The 19,869-nt window shown below is 41.0% G+C and overlaps 1 protein-coding gene and 1 pseudogene across 2 annotated transcripts; one reads left to right on the top strand and one right to left on the bottom strand.

Annotated features, from left to right (window-relative positions):
- Positions 1-2,793: 2,793 nt before the first annotated feature.
- Positions 2,794-7,994, bottom strand: LOC118089121 (solute carrier family 25 member 3 pseudogene; annotated as a pseudogene). Its single transcript, XR_015951040.1, has one exon. The product of XR_015951040.1 is annotated as a solute carrier family 25 member 3 pseudogene (transcript).
- A 3,836-nt stretch (positions 7,995-11,830) lies between these two features.
- Positions 11,831-19,616, top strand: DMRTB1 (DMRT like family B with proline rich C-terminal 1). The gene is made up of 4 exons (XM_088673595.1): positions 11,831-12,263; positions 14,402-14,628; positions 16,747-16,891; positions 19,513-19,616. The coding sequence occupies exons 1-4, from the start codon at positions 11,831-11,833 to the stop codon at positions 19,614-19,616; spliced, it is 909 nt and encodes a 302-aa protein (XP_088529721.1).
- The last annotated feature ends 253 nt before the right edge of the window (positions 19,617-19,869 follow it).

The raw sequence follows: 19,869 nt of genomic DNA, 5'->3' as shown, positions 1-19,869 counted from the left end.
CTCCAATAACCCTTTCCTAATCACCCACCACCAGTTCAGATTCTGTAGAACACCCTCCCATCAGATGCCAAAGAGATAAATAATTATATGACTTTTCATAGAGATCTGAAGGCAGTCCTGTATAAGGAAGTTTTGTTTTGTTTTTTATATTCTGTTGGAAGCCACCCAGAGTGGCTGGGGTAACTCAGTCAGTTGGGCGGGGTACCAACAATATTATTATTATTATTGTTATTGTTATTGTTATCATTTTACACTTGGTCATGTTTAATTACATTTGCTATTTTAATGGCTATTCACTCAATTTGTATAGATCATTTTTGGAGTTCATTGAAATCTCTTTTTGTTCTTACACCCTGAACAATTTGGTGTAATCAGCAAACTTTGCCAGCTCACCCCAAGCTCATGTCATTTATGAACAAGTTTAAAAGCACAGGTTCTAATAGGGATCCTTGTGGGACCCCACCTCTTACATACCACTATTGAGAAAAAAATATGAGAAGCTTGATCCACTATCTACTTAAGTTCACCTTTAGACCAATGTGATGTACAACCCTAAGTAAATTCCATCAAGTTAAAAGGGACACCTAGTAAATATATTAAGATTTGCAGCTCCAAACTTTTACAAATGCCATCATAGGCAGGTTGCAGATCTGCCTCAAAATTATTCCTTTCCTCAACAGGTACCAATTATTCCTTTCCTCAACAGGAACTGACCTATTTTGTGTATCCATTTGGTTACAGTACTGTACTAGGTAATACTATTTATCTTACAGCTCCATCTGCTGACATAAAGGAAGCACAGCTTGTAAAAGAGAGATGCATGATTTTGAATCCTAAGGCTTATACAATTATCAGTCCAACTATATTTTAGCACTTGAAGGATAATCTCACAAATTCTGGTTCAAACGCAATGATGTGATATTTTATGTCAATTCTGTAGTTTATTTTGGGTGCTGAGAATTGTTAGCTCCATGAGGGGAAAACGAAATTTGCCAGGATTCTTCAGGGGAAGTCATGTTATTAAATCCACGTTGAATGTGCTTTAAATATAGGGTATACGGCTCTGCCATGTATACAAAATATACTTAGATAAAGTCAGAATATGCATCAATATGGAGCCTACACTCACACAGAGCCTGCACATGCATTTTTGCATGAATGTAGATTGGCATCAGTATTACACTGTACATCCATTGATGGGATGGGCAAGAACAGTTCACCATATATATATATATATATATATATATATATATATATATATATGCATGGCATATGTCCAAGGTGGATGGAGAGAGGAAGCACATGACATTCAATGAATTATATACATTTTTTAAAAGTGCAGCCAGGTCCTCTATAAACTTGTGCATTCTTGTGTTACATCACAGAGAACAGGAACCAGTTGCACAAGCAGTTTGTTAGAATGAGATTATTTACAAAATACTTCCCAAACTTCCCCGTTTTCAATTGAATTGATTCCATTGAATATGTTTACAAAAGCCAACTAAAAATAAAATAAGCTAAATCATATGTTTATTTGTTATTTCTTATCCTACTTTCAAAATTCTCAAAAGTCAAAGCAATATATTTCATACAATAAATTGAGTGTGTTGTTGTTTTCATTGGCTTCACTGTGGTTGTGCAAACCTTCTCGTTTGTTTATGGTACATTTAATTATCTTCCTATTAAAATGCCTCTTTTAATAGGATATGATGTATCACAAAGCATTAAGAGCTGTTCTGCTCTACAGCTCACTAAGAAAAGGACCACAAACAGGGCAAATCCATCTCTTGTTTTTAATTGCAACTTTTGTGATGCTTCTGCTCCATGCACAGGAACAGCTCCTTGATCCCTTGTTTTGCTAACGAACCATTAGAGATTTTACTTTCATCCACACTAGAACTGCTACAAAGCGGAAAGTTGTTGTTTTTAAAGGAAAGGAGACTACCAGGGAAACTAGTAGAAAAACATACGGGTGACATGGGTTAGGTTGGGGCATTTGATTTTGGATACTATGCATAGTAAAAACAAATAAACCAACTGCAGGATATTGTGAATGTTCAGAATGTAAAGCTATGTTACAACACAATGTATGTATCACTTATTAATTTTTATATGTGAATTTCATAAGAACAGAGACAATAGATTTTCTAGGACAATTTACTATATTTTGGTTATCATTCTGATTCCTAGATCAGGGTTTTGTTTTAAAATTTTCCCACTCACTCTTTGCGCCTGTAGCGTAAGGACAGTTCTAATATATTTTCAGAAGCAAATTGCTGGTGCGAACTTCTCCCTAAGCGACCAGGATTTGATTTCTGCAATCATTGTGTCCATCTAGAATTTCCCATGAGCCACAAATAATATGAGCTTCGAGGTCCAGTCAGAAAATTGTCAGTTCAACAGGCAGAAGAACTTCAAAACTGTCAAATCAATTAGGCAACCAAACATGCTTTTCAAGACACAATAATGTCAGCTATTAGAAATGCCTACAGAAATAGTAGAAGGTTGGTCCAGCTTGTTCAAGGGGACCTTCTATCCATTCATCTCAAATGAGTCCAATTTATACACACTTTGTGTCAACGTATATCCCAAACACTGTCTCAGGCTATCTGGCTAAGGTGTACCAGTTACTGCATTCAACAGCAAAGAGATTGTTAGCCACTGGTCCACACCAACGAAGAGAAACCCTTTGGTTTCAAGACACTGCTTTCACTGACGAATACCCAAAGCTGCCAAGTTCAGAAACACAGCAGAGGGGCCTAAGCATATGGTTAGCACACCTGTAATAATTTCCAGAGTAGCCTTTTTATTCTCTTGCAACAGAAAACAAAACAAGAACACTTTTTGTTACACCACAAAGACTTAACAAATTTATAATGACATAAGCTTTCAGGAACTACAAATACTTCATCAGATGTATGAAGTGTTATACTGAGTTGCAGATGTGTATATGTACTGTACAGTATTGTACTTTTGCTGGTAAAAAAAAATTAGAGAGATGCCAGTACTATTATCCTGGTATAATAAGCATCATGGATGCCAGCAAAAAACGCCTGCTAAAAATGTAAAGAGTAATCAGGTCAGAAAAGAATTAAATGCTGAAAAATACAGAGAATGATAATTACAGTTTTGTCGATAACACAGACATTGTGGCAATTAACACATGTAGTGTGATAAAAATTACATGTAATAATCATTTATCCATTTGTGGATTTAACGATATTAAATCTGAGAAACTAAGCAATTTACGTAGTAATAAGAATGTCAGAAATCAATTTGAATTCTGTTTCAGAATATACATTGCCGAAGCAAATTCTACACATGATGTTATCCAGTATTGTTCAAGAACAATATAGTTAAGAACTCTCCTAAATGCATTTTAACCTAGCCATGAGTGAGCAAGCAAAGTTTAAAGCCAGCTTTTCCTTGGTAGGAGGGAGGTGAAGGGGAGAGAAAATAATGAATGGGAAATTGACAACTCTTGGATTTCCAACAATGACATAGAGTCCATCAGCCTTACCATAAAAGTAGGGTGCTTGGGCAAATATCAGAATCTTCACCCTCTCTAATGTCAGAGTACTCAGTCAATGTAAAACAAAATAATCCCTGCAAAATGATGCATCAAAGAGTAAACGACATGCCTGATTTTTTTCTTAATTCTAAAGTGCCCTTTTATCTGCCTCTGCCAGGAAAAAGGTGACAAACCCCACTTGAAGCATGTTTGATTAAAATTAAAAAGGTTTTTTGAAATATGCTTTTCTATGCAGAATTATTTTAAGTCTCCAGCTGGAACAAAAACATTGTGTAAAAGTAATATTCTACAGTTTCACTACTGAACCACATCCATGTGGCATTGTTATCATTGCAAGAGCTGTTGACTTCAATCAGCACATACTGATAATCACAACAGAAGAATATATGCAGAGCAATAATTTGCATATCAAAATATATTCATATTTGGAATTGTTGGAATGAAAGACAGAAAAAGGGATTGATTGCTTTCTATCTTTTTGCAAGTGGGCCCTTTTACAAAAAAGGGGGGAATACAGTATTTGCAGTTTTGCTTTCATAAAAGAACAAGCTTTACTATTCTTTACTATGGAGAAATCACTCAAAGGTTCCTTTTCTTCTTGAAACAGTTAACACTTGTATAGCTATATTTTACCATGATATACCACTTTCATGCATGTCATACTATTTTCATGCATGCCTATATCATGGAGTGTCATGACTAGCATGTGAGCTAGTTGAAATATCATCTAAAGCAATTCATACAGCATTTTCAAACAATATACTCAATTCACTTGGTCGACAAGCAGCTGTAAAATTTGTAATGTATATACAATTTTTGCTTTTCACATTCCATGCGATATCATCAATGGTCACATGTAATACAAATAATACAACATGGTCAAATGAACATTTTTAGTATCTTGTGTGAAAACTGTCAGGCAGGAAAGGTGAAGTCTTCAACCGTGCATGAAAAGTATGGGGAAGCCATGCAACTATGTTTGCTTTGGCTTCTGGCCTAACTTAAATCTGTTAAGCCATCTGTGGAACACATGCTAAGCATGTGTTTGAATGACACATGCCTAAACAAGGGTCTTGAAATGCTGTATTGAGGCTAGTTCTCAATGAGGTTATTAGGTTGTGTCTGGGTTGTTACCCTTGGGAATGCAGGGGGAGTTCCCTTGAATGTATGGCCACCCATACAAAAAAACAATCTCCCCATATAATAATGCATGTCGATATAAGAGATCTATTTGCAGGGTTGGAGGGGGTTTTGGTATTGGAAGAATGTTCTGTCATGTAAGTCCTCACCTCCAATTACTACCTCAGTTGAGAACTAGGTGCAATATTGGAGTAGTGAGGTTCAACTGAGCAGAGCATACATCAGTTTTAAATTGTTTCCTGAATGATACTGAATAGTGTGTAAAATTCTGTGGGCCTAATGCCAACTCCTATGTCAATTAATACAAATTATTCTTTTTTGATGAGGTCCCCCCCCCCACAATTAGATGCAAAAGTTACCAATGTGCAAAATATAAAGCATTTCCAAATCTTTAATACCAGATTAAAAAAGTATAACAACCAGAAAGTATAACACAAGTGGATTCTGCTCTTTTTTTAATGAGTGGAAATGCAAATAAATTATCACCTTATTATTTCAATATTCTCAGATACAGTATTTTATAATAAAAAGGGGTATGGGGGTTGCGTGTGCGTATCTAAACAAAGTGAACAGGTCTGGGAAATGGAATGTGATTTTGTAATACTGGTATCTTTCATATGTGAAAGGGCTGTCCAGTTATAAATATGGTGCCAAAGAAAAAATCTGATTGGGCTCTAATTAGAAGCTATTGATAACATTCTGAATCCAAAATGGTTCTTTTAATGGAACGCTGTAGCATTTCATCTGGCTGCAGAGCTGAGGGAGAGAATAGTAGTCCTAGAAGTAGGCCAATTTTTTGATTTAAGAATTTCAAGTTGGCTTTTTTCTTTTGTACCTTCTTCTTTTGTGTTGTGTATTTTAGATTCAATCTAAGCCTCAGGGCAGGGGCTGTGTTGGATCAGTAAACTTTAATTGGAAAAAGCAGTGTGTGTAAATTAATAAACAAACAAACAAATAAAGCTTTAGCAAACACTGTCCCAAAGAAAGCCTTTTATTTTCTCAATAACTACAATAACTTTATTTAGTATGTGAACACTCAATGCCCACATGAAATTGTAGGAAAATGAACTATACATATTATGGAAAGTGCAACATATGCATTAAAGGAACATATAAATTCAACTTTCAGCCAAGCCCCAAGCATAGAGGACTTCCTTTCCATACTGTGGTATCTGAATCAATATAATACTAGCAACATGTCTGATGCTCATCATTTTTTAAGCCCAGGATACTCTCAATGAGATTTGTGGTGAGGTACAGGGCAAGGCCTATCAAATAAAATGCCCTGCCCTTCTGCATACATAAACAGGCTCTCTCACCAAGATCTATATCTTCAAAAGTATTCTCTAAAACAACCTCACTAACTTTTTGAGTACTACTTTTTAAAGTATGTATGTTTGATGTTGTCTCAAACAGCTGGTGTACATGGGATCTACAACTTGCTACATTATAATCAGGGTTCCATCTGATAGTGAATACTAACAACTTGACAAATGACAATAATCTTCAGAGCATGACAACATATTAAAACAATCAGCTCATCTAGCAGTTGCTATTAGCTGGTTATGGTAACCTTAAAATTTTTAACAGCCTATAAAAACTATAAACGAAAATATGCACCATGTAATTTTGAATGAAATAGCAAAATAAAATATGGAAAATTATTATGCTAAATCATGTGTTGCAGTAAGTAGTTACGGTATTTTAAGTAGCTTACTCAATATGTTGCTGGAGCACTGTGCAGCTTAGTTTTACATTCAGAATAAGAGTGTGATGGATTTCTACATTCTACTCATAACCACATATTAGTAGAGTAGAAATTCCTATAGAACTATGACTTATGACATCCTTGAAACATAGCAGTATAGCCTCACAGTGCGGATCTATTTTTCAGAGAGTTTCTTTTTCAAAGAGGCAGGCATCTCAGGTGGTGGGGGCCGGGGTAGCTTGAGATAAACCTTAACTGAGTCATAGATGAACCACTGCAGGGCAGTGAGAGTGCCAATCATTAAGATGCGGGTAAATAGCCCTTTCCAGATACCTTTCATGCCCAATTTCTTGAGGACATCTACAGCAGTGCTGCCCTTTTCTTTATTGAGCACAGATATCACAGAATCAGCTGGGTGTGAGACTACAGCGCAAAAGACTCCAGCAATATATCCACCAACAAATGTGACTCCAAGTTGTTCCGTTTTGGTGCACTGATCCCGTGGTTTGGGCATGACGTATTTGTAGAGAGCCTCTACAGTTCTTTCAAAGCAGGAAAACTTCATCATGGTGTAAGGGATCTGCCGCATCCAGAGTGGAGCCACCCCCTTGTAGAAAGCCCACAGCCCTTCTTCAATGTACATCTTGGGAACTGCCTCCCGCAGTGTGTTGGCAAAGCCATGCTGGGTCTGAATTCGTACCTTGGCAGCTTCCATTGGGGACAAAGCAATGTCAGCAAAGAACTCAGCACTGGCTGAAGCAGCGAGGTAAACGCTGGTACGCCACAGATAAGCTTGTTCGGGACCCAACAAATCAGAGTAATATATCTTGAAGTACTCGTAGAGGCCAAACTTGGCAAGTCCTTGCATGGAGTAGCCTATGGCTGTTGGAGCCCACCCCTTGATCAGACCACGCATTCCCTCCTCTTGCACAGTGAGACTAAGCCCCTGAAAAAGTCCCCGATAGCGCATAGGTTCCACTTGCATGCGGCACTTCACCACATCCAGTGGGCATACTGCTGTGTGGGTTGCGCCACAGCTCACCACGCCACCCAGGGAGCATAGTATCAGGTAAGTCGTTGACCCATACTCACAGCTATACTCTTCCTCTGGTGGAGGTGGGGCTGCTTTTTTGGTTACAGCTGCTGCTGATAGGCAGCGCCGATGTTTGCACAGAGAGAGTGGACTGCTGTTTAGGGAGGCCACAGCATCCATGGCCCTGTAGCCACTTGAGGCCTTGCACAAAAGTGGGGGTGCAGGGCTGCTGCTTCTGCTGCTTCCCTGAGAGCTCCAGGAAGTGGGGCAAGCAACTGTCCAGAGTCGAGACCAGAGCTTGGGGTCGGGGTATGTGCAAGACCTAGAGGCCTCCATTTCCATTTTCTCCAGGCCGCTGATGGATTTGCTGTTGATTCCCGTTCTCCAGGAATTATAGGCAGCTGCACTCCACAGCCAAGATATGTTCTGGGAGGTGGTGAACTTGGTGCTGCTAGTCTCCTCCTTCCAGGAACTGCATTTTCCCTGGTCTGCAGAAGGACAAGGCATATTCAGTGCAAGGGAGAAGGGCCAGGAGCCGATTAATGGCTACTTTCCCAACTGCCAGGAATCCCAGGGTTCCTCTAACCATAGAGACTCAGCCTCCAAAGGAAGGATCGGCCCTGGTGAGGACTGTGCATTGCATACACTCTAGCCTACTCTGTGTGGCTTTGCTGCAAGCCACAAGGCCTCAGTGGGCGAAAACATGCCTAGGACTATGGAAGCAGGCGTTTAAATACATGCCCTAAGCCTAAGGATTCAACTCTCTTTAATAATAAGATTTAACCACAATGTAGAAGAGTTTGCTTGAGTTAAAAATAACAGATTTTAAAATACATTTATCTTCCATATTTAAATAACCAGAGGCTGATTGTTCACTCATTCATTTCTTCCAAACACTTTTGGGAGAAATAAGACAACATGGGATTCCCCAAAAGATGTTAAGCCTTAACTTTTAACTGCTAAAGGTTGGAGTTTGATGTAAGTAAAGTAGACAATGGGTGTATGTTACTGGCTAACATAGCCAGCATGGTCCTAGTGGCTATATGTCACTCAGCCTAAACTACCGGTAAATGGCACCATGATCTCCTAAGAAGGAGGTGCATGGATACTTAGAAAACAAACATTACTTATTGGATGTGAATTGTGCAAGAAGGTAGGTTGTTAGTGGTAAAAAAAAGCTGGGAGAAAGAAGTGAAATATAATGGGAGAGAGTTACAGGATAAAAGGGATACAGAGAAGTGGGGATTTCAGGGTAGTGTTTTGTGGTAGAATGGATTATCTGAGAAAAGGTTTGCCAAATCTGCATGACCAGTGCTTGTTTTGTAATGGTACTCACTGGAAGAAAGTACCATTGCGTCTTCTTTTTTTTTGCTGCCTATGGCAGCCATTTTGTATTGTCTTAAATTAACATTAAATAAATAAATGTCTCATGCCCTTAGATTTCTGAGCATCAGGGTTTAAAATAGTGATCTTTTAAACCTGAATGTATTATTGGGGATTGTAATGTACATAAAGCTAGTTGGGGATTTCCATCTCATAGTCAGATTAACCCTCCAGTGTGTGGCTGGGTGTAATCTGCCAGAGACCACATATCAATGATGGGTGGGGCCAGAGCCAAACCACCGCTTTTCTTCCGCAGCTCTCTTTCTAAAACCTGCCTTTCCCTCACTTTCCCCTCACCTACAGGGAATTACGGCAGTCTGAGGGTCACGTAAAAGTAGGCTGAGGATTTAAGGTTGCCTTCCTGTGTTCTAGGACTAGAGGGGAGTGATGCTAAGAATTTTCCGTGCTGTTGTAAGAGGGCTGAAAATACGTTTTGACAAAGATAAAATAGACCTGACAAAGCTTTCCTTATTTTCTGGCCAAACCTCTACTGCTGCCATTGCCGCTGCTGCTGCAGCTGTGGCTTAGGATATTACAGTACCTTTTATCGTTCTCTCACTGTCAGTCTTTAAAACAGCACTTTAAATATTTGAGAACTACTAATATACCCTCATTCCCCTTTTAATGCAAAGTAATAAATGTTAGTTTCTGACTCTACCTCATATTCATAGTGCTGAATTTAAATTCCAAATTTTTAACTGTCATGAAGGAAACAAAGTTTCAATGTGCTCTCAAGCAGGGGTCTATGATTGATGTTGTTCATGCATACAAGTTTTTTGCAGCATCCACACAACATCATTGACATAAAAATGACAGCCTGTATTTCCCCCTATTTCATCTGGCTTTACACTTTCAATGGAATTTTCAGTACCGGTAAATTAAAGAACACCTCTTGCCCGTTTGTTGTTGTTTAGTCGTTAAGTCGTGTCCAACTCTTCGTGACCCCATGGACCCCTTGCTTTCTCTAAATGACCCATTTGTGATAAGCTGCTATCTGGAAGCACCAATACAGTATGATAAGTTTAAAGTTTTCAAGGATAAATGATGAGCATATTACCGGTAGTTGTCCCCACTAAATGCAAAAGGAGAATGAATGCTAGGCAACTAACTACTGTACATGGCTCTTTCGTTTCCTCATGTTACTGTGTTTTGGAAGCAAACTGCAGCTTCACAAAAATGGGACAATGTCAGTGCCTGAGAGGTCTGCTTTTAAAGCAGATTCCTTGTCCTGCTGAGAAGTAGCAAAAAGCTAGAGAGGGCAGTTCCTGAAGGAGGCACTGGTGTGTGGGTCAAGTTTTTCAACAGCAGAACCCTCTAGCAGAAGTTGACCTTTCGGCAACTGTTGGACACAATAGCTCCTGAGCAGTTTCTGAAAGGACTCATGAAAGTATCTATTTTCACGAAATTAGAGTTGTGGACAATGACCCAGCTTCGTGATCCATATCTGCCTCTTTTTCCTGGAGTGGTGGCATGGTTTAAAGCTGGTATGTGTTCCCAGAGAGCTCGGGTTACTTACTTCCGGGTTACAATAGTTCGTAACCTGAAAATACGTAACCCGAAGCATACGTAACCCGAGGTACCACTGTAATAAAAAGAACAAAGCATTGAGGATGCTGTCCCATAGCATCTGAGGGGCCACATGTTCTCCACGTACATAAAACTTAGAACATATGCAGCTGGCCAGTTTTTAATTAACCAAAAGCCAACACTGGTTTAAGCAGCCGCACGTAGAGGCCAGCACAAGAATCACTCAGCCATGGGGTTAACCAATGCCAGTAAAACAACACTATCTCAGTGAATGCTACCACAATTGTTATAAGACTTAAGGTCTTCTGTATACAGTATATATTAACTGTTCATCAATGTACCAAGCAGACACGTACGCAAATGTATGGACCACATGTGTGAAGCAGCAAAGGGGACAGTCCTGAAACCATTTTGACTCTCCCAGACTGACCAAATGGTTTCTCTGAAAGGAGGGACGAAATGGAAAAACCTCCACATTGTCTCTCTGCTCCCAGATCCTGCCTTAAGGGCACATTTAAGGTGTAAACAGGGTGAGCCTGTGACCTGGCTCAGGAACGAAGTATTTATCATTACAAAAAGACTGGCCAGGCTTCCCGCCCCCCGCCCGTGATCCAATCAAGTGAACATTAACAGGTAGCTGACAGACATGGGATAAACAATGGACTCAGATTTCTGTCATAGACTGCCCTTTTCTGTGATGTATGATGTACCGGGGAGGGGGGTGGTCTTGGGCTACACCCCTTCTGTGATGTATGTACAGTATGGGGCTTCTGGGGGTGGTCTTGAGCTCCAGGAGGGGGGATTTCAAAATGTTGATATAATAAGGGCAGGCACGCTTTTGTTCTGGGTCCTTCTTTTCTCCTATGGGAGAGAGAAACACCCTGTTGCAACAGTCTTCTGTTCTTTTAAATAAAAGATCAGACTTTCTTGAATCCTGGTGTAGTCTCTGTCATTTTTCCCGACTGGAGAGGAGCCTCAAACACCCGCGCTCCTTCCTAGTGTCCAGTCCTCCCTATGAGGCTGGGACCCCCTTTTTGGGAGCAATTAATTCCTATTTCCCCTCATGTCCTGTTAAAGCTCAAAACTGAGCAGCCTGCTTCTTAAGAAAAATTATTGCAGGACCACTGGAAGACTGAGTTCCTTATCTTCTGTTAGCAATCGCCTGCAGTCCTTAAACCAAAAGTCCCACCTCCTTTCTGACAGAGGGAAAAGGGAGTCAGCAAGCTTAGAACACTGTGTTTGAATCTGAGGTTTGATTTTAAAAACAAAGGGTTTTGAGGATATGCAATGCCACCCACCCACCCACCCATTACTCTGTTGAAGTCTGCTACAGGAGTTCTACTGTATTCTGGGGGCTGGCCAATCGTTTCTTTTCTTTTTGGAGCAGAACTGCTCCCCTTCTGTAGGCCCAGGCTCACTAGCTATATTGTAGCTATTCTCTGCAGCCTCTGAGAGCAGATTCAGATCTGCTGCTTTGGCGTGGTGGGGCTGCAAACAGTTGCCTGCCATGGAGTCCCAAGATGCAGCTGCTCAGTCTCTCCGGGCCCCCAAATGCTCACGCTGCCGGAACCACGGCTTTGTGGTACCCGTGAAGGGCCATGCAGGCCACTGCCGCTGGAAGCAGTGCCCATGTGAAAAATGTGCTCTCATTACTGAACGCCAGAAGATCATGGCTGCGCAGAAGGCCTTGAAGAGGCAGGGACCGGACTCCCCACTCAGGGAAATGTTGCCACCTGGTCAGCACAGTCGCAGCGATGAACAGGTGGCAGCCACAGGTGGCGGCAGAAAGTGCTTCAGGCTGAATCTTTCAGAACCCCACACCCAGGGGTCTGTTGTGCAGGAAGGAGCTAAGGTGACTTCTGCAGCAGTTAGCCACTGTACGAGGACAAAGACTGCCAGGACACCACCCAAACCCAGCTCTCCAACCTTCATAGACTTAGGTATGTGGCCCAGCTTAAAGCAATGCTTCAAACAGGCTGATGTGTTCATAGCCATTATTTATTTTGCATATATGCACCTTTGCAAATGTTCCACCTGCTCTGCCTCAATAATTTCTGTTTTCTGTTGTTGAGATTTGGCAATTGTGCTATTTGGGATTTCTTCTTCCCTGAAAAGATAGTATGGACTTATTTATTAATTTTGCAGTTCCATATCCTGCTTGAGGACTTTGTAGCTGCAGGAATTTAGTCTTGGAGGCTGCTTGACCATGTTTCATTGTTGCAGAAAAGAGAAGAAAGAAAAGCCACCCCACAAATCTATGCAGCCGGTCTTTGTTTTAAGAGTGAAATGAGCTTGCAGCAGGCCCTGCACAGCACTGAATTGCCAATAGAGCAACAAGACTAGCCCAGAGTCTGGACTTAAAATGAAGTTTGTTGTAGTTTACGGACATCTCCTTTAGCAAGGGGAATATATCACAGCCAGTGCAAATAAACTGGGAAGTTACTGCCAGATTTGTTAGGACCAGGTGCATAAAATATAAAAGAGAAAAGCAAGCCTGGGATTTGACTGTCATCTTATGAAAATTTATTTTTGCAATGAAAGTGGGCCTCATATGTGGCTGCTTTTACAAATATCTAGAGCTGCAGTGAATTTTGGGAGGGGGAAAATCAAGATCTAACTTTGCAAAAATAAATTTTATTTTACAATACTTAGAATACTCATACCAATGACAAACGTTGTTGGTCTCTAAGGGGCTACTGGAAGGACTTTTTTTATTTTGTTTATATTTTTTTGGTCAGCTTTCTCATTATTGAATTTAAGGGTTAAATTAACAACATGAAGTTTAGAAAATGTTAACTCTAGCAAGTTGATAGCAATACTGCCTTAAATAAACAAGCTGTAAGTAAAAGAAATTTCTCAAGAACATATATGTTGCAAAATGTTGTATTTAAGCTCTGCAATTTTCCTCAGTTTTAAATTTTCAGAACCTGTTGGTTCAGTTCTAAAAAATATGTGGTTAATATGACTTCAACATGCTCTCTAGCTGTTTAATTCTATTATCTCTGTTTTGTGCTATCTTTAATTGTGATTTGCCATCTACTGGTTTGTCAGTGTACTAAACACTATTAAAACAGCCTGCATGTTATTCTTTTATTTAGACTTAGCATTAAACCTGTGTGCTTGCTTTCAAATGCATCAGGTTGTTTTGTTTTGTTTCGAAATACCAATAAATCTTCCAGCCACAAGTGCTGCAAATTCAGAAGCCCTGGTAGTGTTTAACTTTCCTTCGATACTACATGGTGTCTAGAATCTTTTAATCTGTGACTAGGAATGGTGTCTCTGGACATTCTCCAGCTGGGTGGGAGCTGTTTATCCATTAGTACCTCTACATAGTTGTAAGAACATTTAATAACCCAGCCAGAGGCGTAACTAGGGTCTTTTGCACCCTTCGCAAGGAGCTGTGTTGGTGGCGCCATCCCCAGAAAAAAAACTGACTTTACCATAATAGCCGGATTAGAAATTGCTGCATTTTATGGTACCCAAGTACTTGAAGTGACCAGAGTGAGTGAGAGGCTTGGAGGAAGGGTGAAAACTCCTGCATGCCTTTGTTCCGTGGTGCAATGAGGATGGGAAGCTTGTCCCACTTTTGATCTCACCACGACACATTCCAGTCTCCACCTTGCCATTTCTCCCACAGCTCAGCTCCCCGCTCTTGTCTAAATTCACAACTTTACACAGATAGCTGGAGAAAGATTTCTGGGGTGATTATTGCTTCTCCCTGGGCCCATGCCTGCACCTCCAGCGAAGGCCTGTTTCACCAACCCCTAAGTACACTCTGAACCCAGCTATGTAGTTACAACCCAATTGTGAGGTTCTTTCCCACAGACCTGGCAATTTGCCCCAGTGCAGTGGAGTTATGACCTTCTCCCCACGTTTTGGCAATTTAAGCATCCTCTTAGCTGCACAGAACTGGTCCTGGATAATCATCTCCTACAACATTGGGAGGATATCTAAAAAGCACCTACTCATGAATGTTCAAATAGTGGAAGCACAGCATTTTCAAGATGCTAAAATACATGGAAATCTTACATATATTGTTTATAACACTATTCCGTTCAACTATTCTATTTCTCTGTAGACCAGCCTCAAGGATGTGCCGCTGTGGGCCCAGAATCTGTGGAGAGGGAGCCTCCCAAAGTGTATCCTGGGTATTCTGGGATGTACCCTTACCATCCATTTTCTGTTGGATTTGCTATCAACCAAACAGGCTACAGAGGCCCTTCACCTGCCTCCGTCTTACCCCTGCAAGCAGGTTTCAGGCACTTTCCTAGCAATCATGGGCCAGGAGGTGTTGCTTCTATGCCAGTAAGTGATGTTTTATCCATAATGCTGCTTAATGCAAGCTCTGCTTGAATGCAGGAACTCAGGTCTTGAAATATACTTGCAGAAAGAAAGAAAGAAAACCCTTTGCCTCTGGTTGCATTGTAGGTAGACAAAACAAAAAAGCGGTAAATTTCAGGGTTATACAAAACTTGTCCCTTTACAGTACTTTTATTGAGTTTTCCACCTTTCCAACTCCTGGTCCTGAATATAGATAATATCTCTGGGAGTGGTTTAGATAGGCTACTATTAGGAACTGTACAAACTGGATACACACTGGAGTGAGCTTCCAGACAGGCAGCTCCTAGCACCATCCAGTCATGGCTTTTCTGCTGTAAGCTACAATTGGAATTGACTTTCTACACTATTACTATATGTATAGACCTGCTATGTTCCATCCTCATCACTGGATGTGAAACAGCTGATGTGGGTAGAAAAGAAGGTCCAAATCATGTGAGCAGCTACTGGAAGCGAAGCATACATTTGTTATACTGATAAAGCAGTCTATAAATTTTGTTAAATGAAAAAATAAATACAGCCTTTGTAGTTGGTGCCATTTTTGCACTTTGCTTAGTTTGGAATCAATATTTAATGCCAGTGTGTATTTTATGGTTATTTACTTTTAATCAAAGCGGTATTATAGTGGTAATAAAAACTAAAAATCTTTCCTGATCACCGCTGTTAACCACATTGCTAAAATGGTGCTGACCACAAAGGGGTTTTTACTTCATAAAAAAATAAAGCCAGAAAAGCATTTTAGTGCTAATTAAAATATCAATTAAAAAACAAGATAAGCAGAGTGCTAAAATTGTTTCCACTACAAAGGTAACAGCATATATATGTTGTGATAGATCAATGCCCACAGGAAAATATTGCTGTTCTAAAAAAATATTTAAGTACTTCTAAGGGCATCCACACCTGTGAAGGTTGTTACTCTACTGTTCTTCTGAAAAAGGTGTCTGTTAGGCATCAGGATGCCTTGTGGAAAGTGATTAATCAATTGAATAATAAAGCCAGACATTTCAGTGTATGTCTGTTCTTCTGAGGAAAGACAGCAGAACAGGAAAAATACAATGCAACAGCTGTGTAGCTGTCTTGTAAAGAGTAAGTGAACAAAGCATGACTATCGCACACAAAATGCCAGGTGTGGAAGTACCCTAAATGTGATTTAACCACTACTTTTAACAGATATGTGCATCCAAGTTCAGGTGTTCTCCTTTGCTTTCAGTGGGGTACATATTTGGTGGTTCACTCAGAAATGATCCTCATTTGAAATACCCAGCTCCTAGTTGGCGCAAAATATAGTGTATCCATACACTGATAATTGTTTCTTCAAAGTGAAAGTAAATCGGACAGAATTTGACAGAAGTGGTTTCAAGGTATCTACACTAGAGGAACCCACATCAGAAATTGAACCTGCCAGATAATTGAACTAATCATTCCCTTGGGGTTTTAGGGGAATTTTTTTTTAAAGTACATATTGCAACTGGCTCCTGTTAGGGCACATGTACATGGAGAACTTTGCCCATGTTCACAGTTTTGCACTTGAATGGAAGCCCAGGACCCTGTAAATGGATATGGTATGAAAATGTAAGTGCAGAATGGCTTCCCAGTCTGATGAAAACTGCCATAATTTCCCCAGTCAATCTGGAATACGGTAGCTAGGTGCCAAAAAGGACAGGGCTCCTGTAATTTATCAGTAGCAGCTTGTAATGCAAGCTACAGCTGTAGAATTTCCCTCTTCTGCACAACTATTAAAGCTGCAGGACCCTGGACATAAGTTCATAAGGAAAGCCAAAGGCCCATCTACTCCAGCATTCTGTTCTTTCAGTGGCCAGCCAGATGGAAGCTGCAAGCAGGTCCCGAGTGCCATGACACTTTTCCCACGTGTGATTCCTAGCAAATGGTATTCAGAGGCATCCTATATCTGACACTGGAAGTAGAGCATAACCAGTGACCTCTTTTGCTCCTGGTCAACCTAAACATAAATCTTTGTAAACGATTCAGAATTATATGATAACGAAACACATTTTGTCTTAGCCTTCTGCCTTTTTATGTATTCAGACTGAAACCAAATACCTTTGTCTCTTTGCCTTCACGCAGATGCAAGATGTAGGTGGAGATTTCTGTCCAGGTTATTACACTCCATTGCCACCTTTTATACCTCAGGGATTTCTGCCAGGGATTCACTACATTCCGCCACCTCTCTCACTGAATGTTGTGGCTGAAGCTGCAAAGGAAACATCTGGTAAGCATTCAAAAGGTTCCGTTTGTTGCATAGCAGGTGTGTTGTGGCTGTCCACCCAGCCAGGAAGGGGATAAATAACAACTAAGACAAGTGTGTGGGCCACAGCTTTCACATGACTTACAGTGAGGTAAGCATGGCATTAGGTTAGGATACGTTATCCTAAAAGACTCCTGATATGAATGCTGATGCGCTATCCCAGCATGTCTGGGCATCAGAAATCGCTTCTGTGCATGTCCAATGGCCGCCGGCAGGAGCTTTACGGGATATAATCAATTTGGGATAACAGTGAGAAATGGTAACAAAATACGGGGGTTTCCCGTGAAAATCGGGAGACTTGGCAGCTATGCTGACATCCAGAGTTTCAGGTAGGATATTTCCGTTACCAGGAGACACTAGGCATTGAACCTATAACCTTTTGCCCATGTGGGGTGTGTTTTACCACTGAGCTATAGTACTTCCCTCTTTAGCACGGTCCTTCTTAAAATATTTAGCTCCTGTTTGCTTTTCTTCTTGAATTGTGGAAATATAAATTAACTAGTGGTTTTCAGCCCGTTTAATAACGGGCGCTAGAACACCCTGGGTTTCAGAGAAGCGCTTGCGCAGCGCTTCTCCAAACCCTGGGACCTGTCCTTGCTGTCGGCGGCAGGGGGACAGGAACGGAGGAGGAGAAAGCGCTGCTTTCTCCTCCTCCGTTCCTCTCTCGCAGCCGCCGACAGGAAGCAGACGTCTCTGCCGCTTTCCCGGTGTCTCCGGCCCGAGTCCTGGCGCCGCTGCCTGGCCGGAAGGAGCCTCCGCCGGGGCGAAGGCAAGCGAGGCGCTGAGTTGCGGCTCTCTTTCCCCGGCGCCGCTTCCTGCCTTTGCCCCCGGCCCGAGAGGCGGCAGTTCCTGGCGGCTGCTTGCCGTCATGTCCCACCAGACCGGCATCCAAGGTACTGAGCCCCTTGGTCTGCTGGTCGTAGGGGGGGGGAAAGGGGGCTAAAGCAGCCTCCTCCTCCTCCTCGCTCTTTAGCGCAAGCACACTGAGGCGCTTGTCCGGCCGGGAGCGGCAGTTGGCAGAGGGGTGGGGGGGGAGAGCGTGTGCGCCTCTGCTGTCCAATCCCTGTGTCCCTGGGGCCCATGCGCAGTACCCCAGGGACACACGGGACAACTGGACGCAGGGACATCTTGGAGATTATTATATAGGATAGCTGCTTTCAGATTTGGTAAGGTCAAGGAAAAACCGCACACAAAAAAGGAAAAACAACACACACAAAAACCCCTTAAGTGTTGTGTTTACCTTTCTTGGTTTCATGCATTTAGCCCAGTGTAGGGGAAAATCAAGCATACTATGGGCAACCTTTGGCTGGCTCAGAGCTGTGATACAGAAACATTTCCCACAGTTTCAAACATTCACCAACCAGCAAGAGTTAACTCTTCCCTTCAGAAGAACTACTTTTGAAGAACTATTTTTCCTGTTCTGCCACAAACATGGCTGATAGAAACATGCTGAAATAACTCATGAAATAGCTTTTATTTGTATGTTCATGCCTACCTGTTGTTGTTTTTTAAAATCCTATGTATGAAAAGCTAGCACATTAAAAAAAGGCTAGACTTGAAACTCTTTCCCTATACATGTGCTTTGTTTTTGATGCAGAGAAGCACTCACAACTATGTGACCTAAATACATACTCTGAAGCACCACATACTGTTTTGTGTACATAATTAGGTTGCCTGAAAACTGAAAAAAAAAATTCTTCCTAGCAGCAGTTTGTCTCAAGCTGAGAAGGTATGTTTTGAAAAGCTTCTAACTTCAACATGGGAACAAAGTTCATTTTGTAAAAGCACTATACATATGTGTATTCTACTCCTTTGCTTCCAAGATGCTTTTTTTCTAATGGATCTAGCTGATAGTGCTGTGTGGCAGGTACACTTCTGCTAGTAGTGAAATGGTCCTTCAACCCTTGCTTTCACAAGTATCTTTATCTGGTTTAGTCATATGTGGATTTAGTCATATGTATCTTTAGCCAAATGGATTTACAGAATGTCAGATATCATTGACGGACAGTTCTAAGGCATACTCATAGATGACCCAGACTAACAAATCCATTAATTTCAGTAATCTATTCAGGCTATGAGTCAGATACCACCCCAGATTTTTAAGGAACAAAGCCAATCTTTCTATTCTTTTCTCACATTCTATGGCATGAAAGTGGGATGTGGAAATGATTTTTGGAGTTTTAAGTTCTGATGTTTAATTTTTGAGTAGCCACAAGAGGGCAAACTACTTGGAAATTAATCTCAAACTCTTTAGAATTGTTAATTTGGGGGGGGGGGTGTTTGAAACTTTTAAGGATTTAATAGCATCTTTGTAGACTACATAAAGTAAAGTAATAGTTGAATATTTGCAGTAGTATTGGGGAGTTGATCTAATAAGCCACAATCTGGAAACTAGAAAGATACAAGCTATAATAACATGAGGTGATAAGCTTATTTGTATTTCAAATACTGGTATTTGTATGATTCAACATAAAAAATGGGCATGAAATTAAAACAAACAGAGAATTCCTTAGATTAATTGTAAAGAGCAGATTCACACAAAGAACCTGAAATCACTGGATTGTTCTTCTGCTTCTGTATTTCAGCTACACCTGCAGATAGCCAGGATTCTGGAGTGATATCTGAACGCAGCCTGCCATCTTCTCAGGAAGATGCCAGTGGAAAATGTTCCTCAGTGGTGCCATTCTGAAAGTGATGTTTTGTTTTGTTTCGTGTTACTGACTGGTCATGCCAGTATTTGGGTTGGTATTGTTCACAACATTTGGTCTATCAGGTGCTATCCACACAGGAATTTCCACTGCTTGGTGCCTTAGTGCCAAAGTGGAAGTTTACGAATCTTCATAGTCTGTTTCTGACATGCAAGTGGGCAGGAAGTTAATGCAGGCTCAATTCAACTGTAGGCGATCAGATGTGCTCAAGAAGTACATGCGATCCCCAAAGTT

This window comes from Zootoca vivipara, chromosome 7 (assembly GCF_965207765.1).
Source record: "Zootoca vivipara chromosome 7, rZooViv2.hap1.1, whole genome shotgun sequence".
Classification (NCBI taxonomy): Eukaryota; Metazoa; Chordata; class Lepidosauria; order Squamata; family Lacertidae; genus Zootoca; species Zootoca vivipara.
Note: the sequence above shows the minus strand (reverse complement) of the source record. Positions and strands in the feature narration are given on the sequence as shown.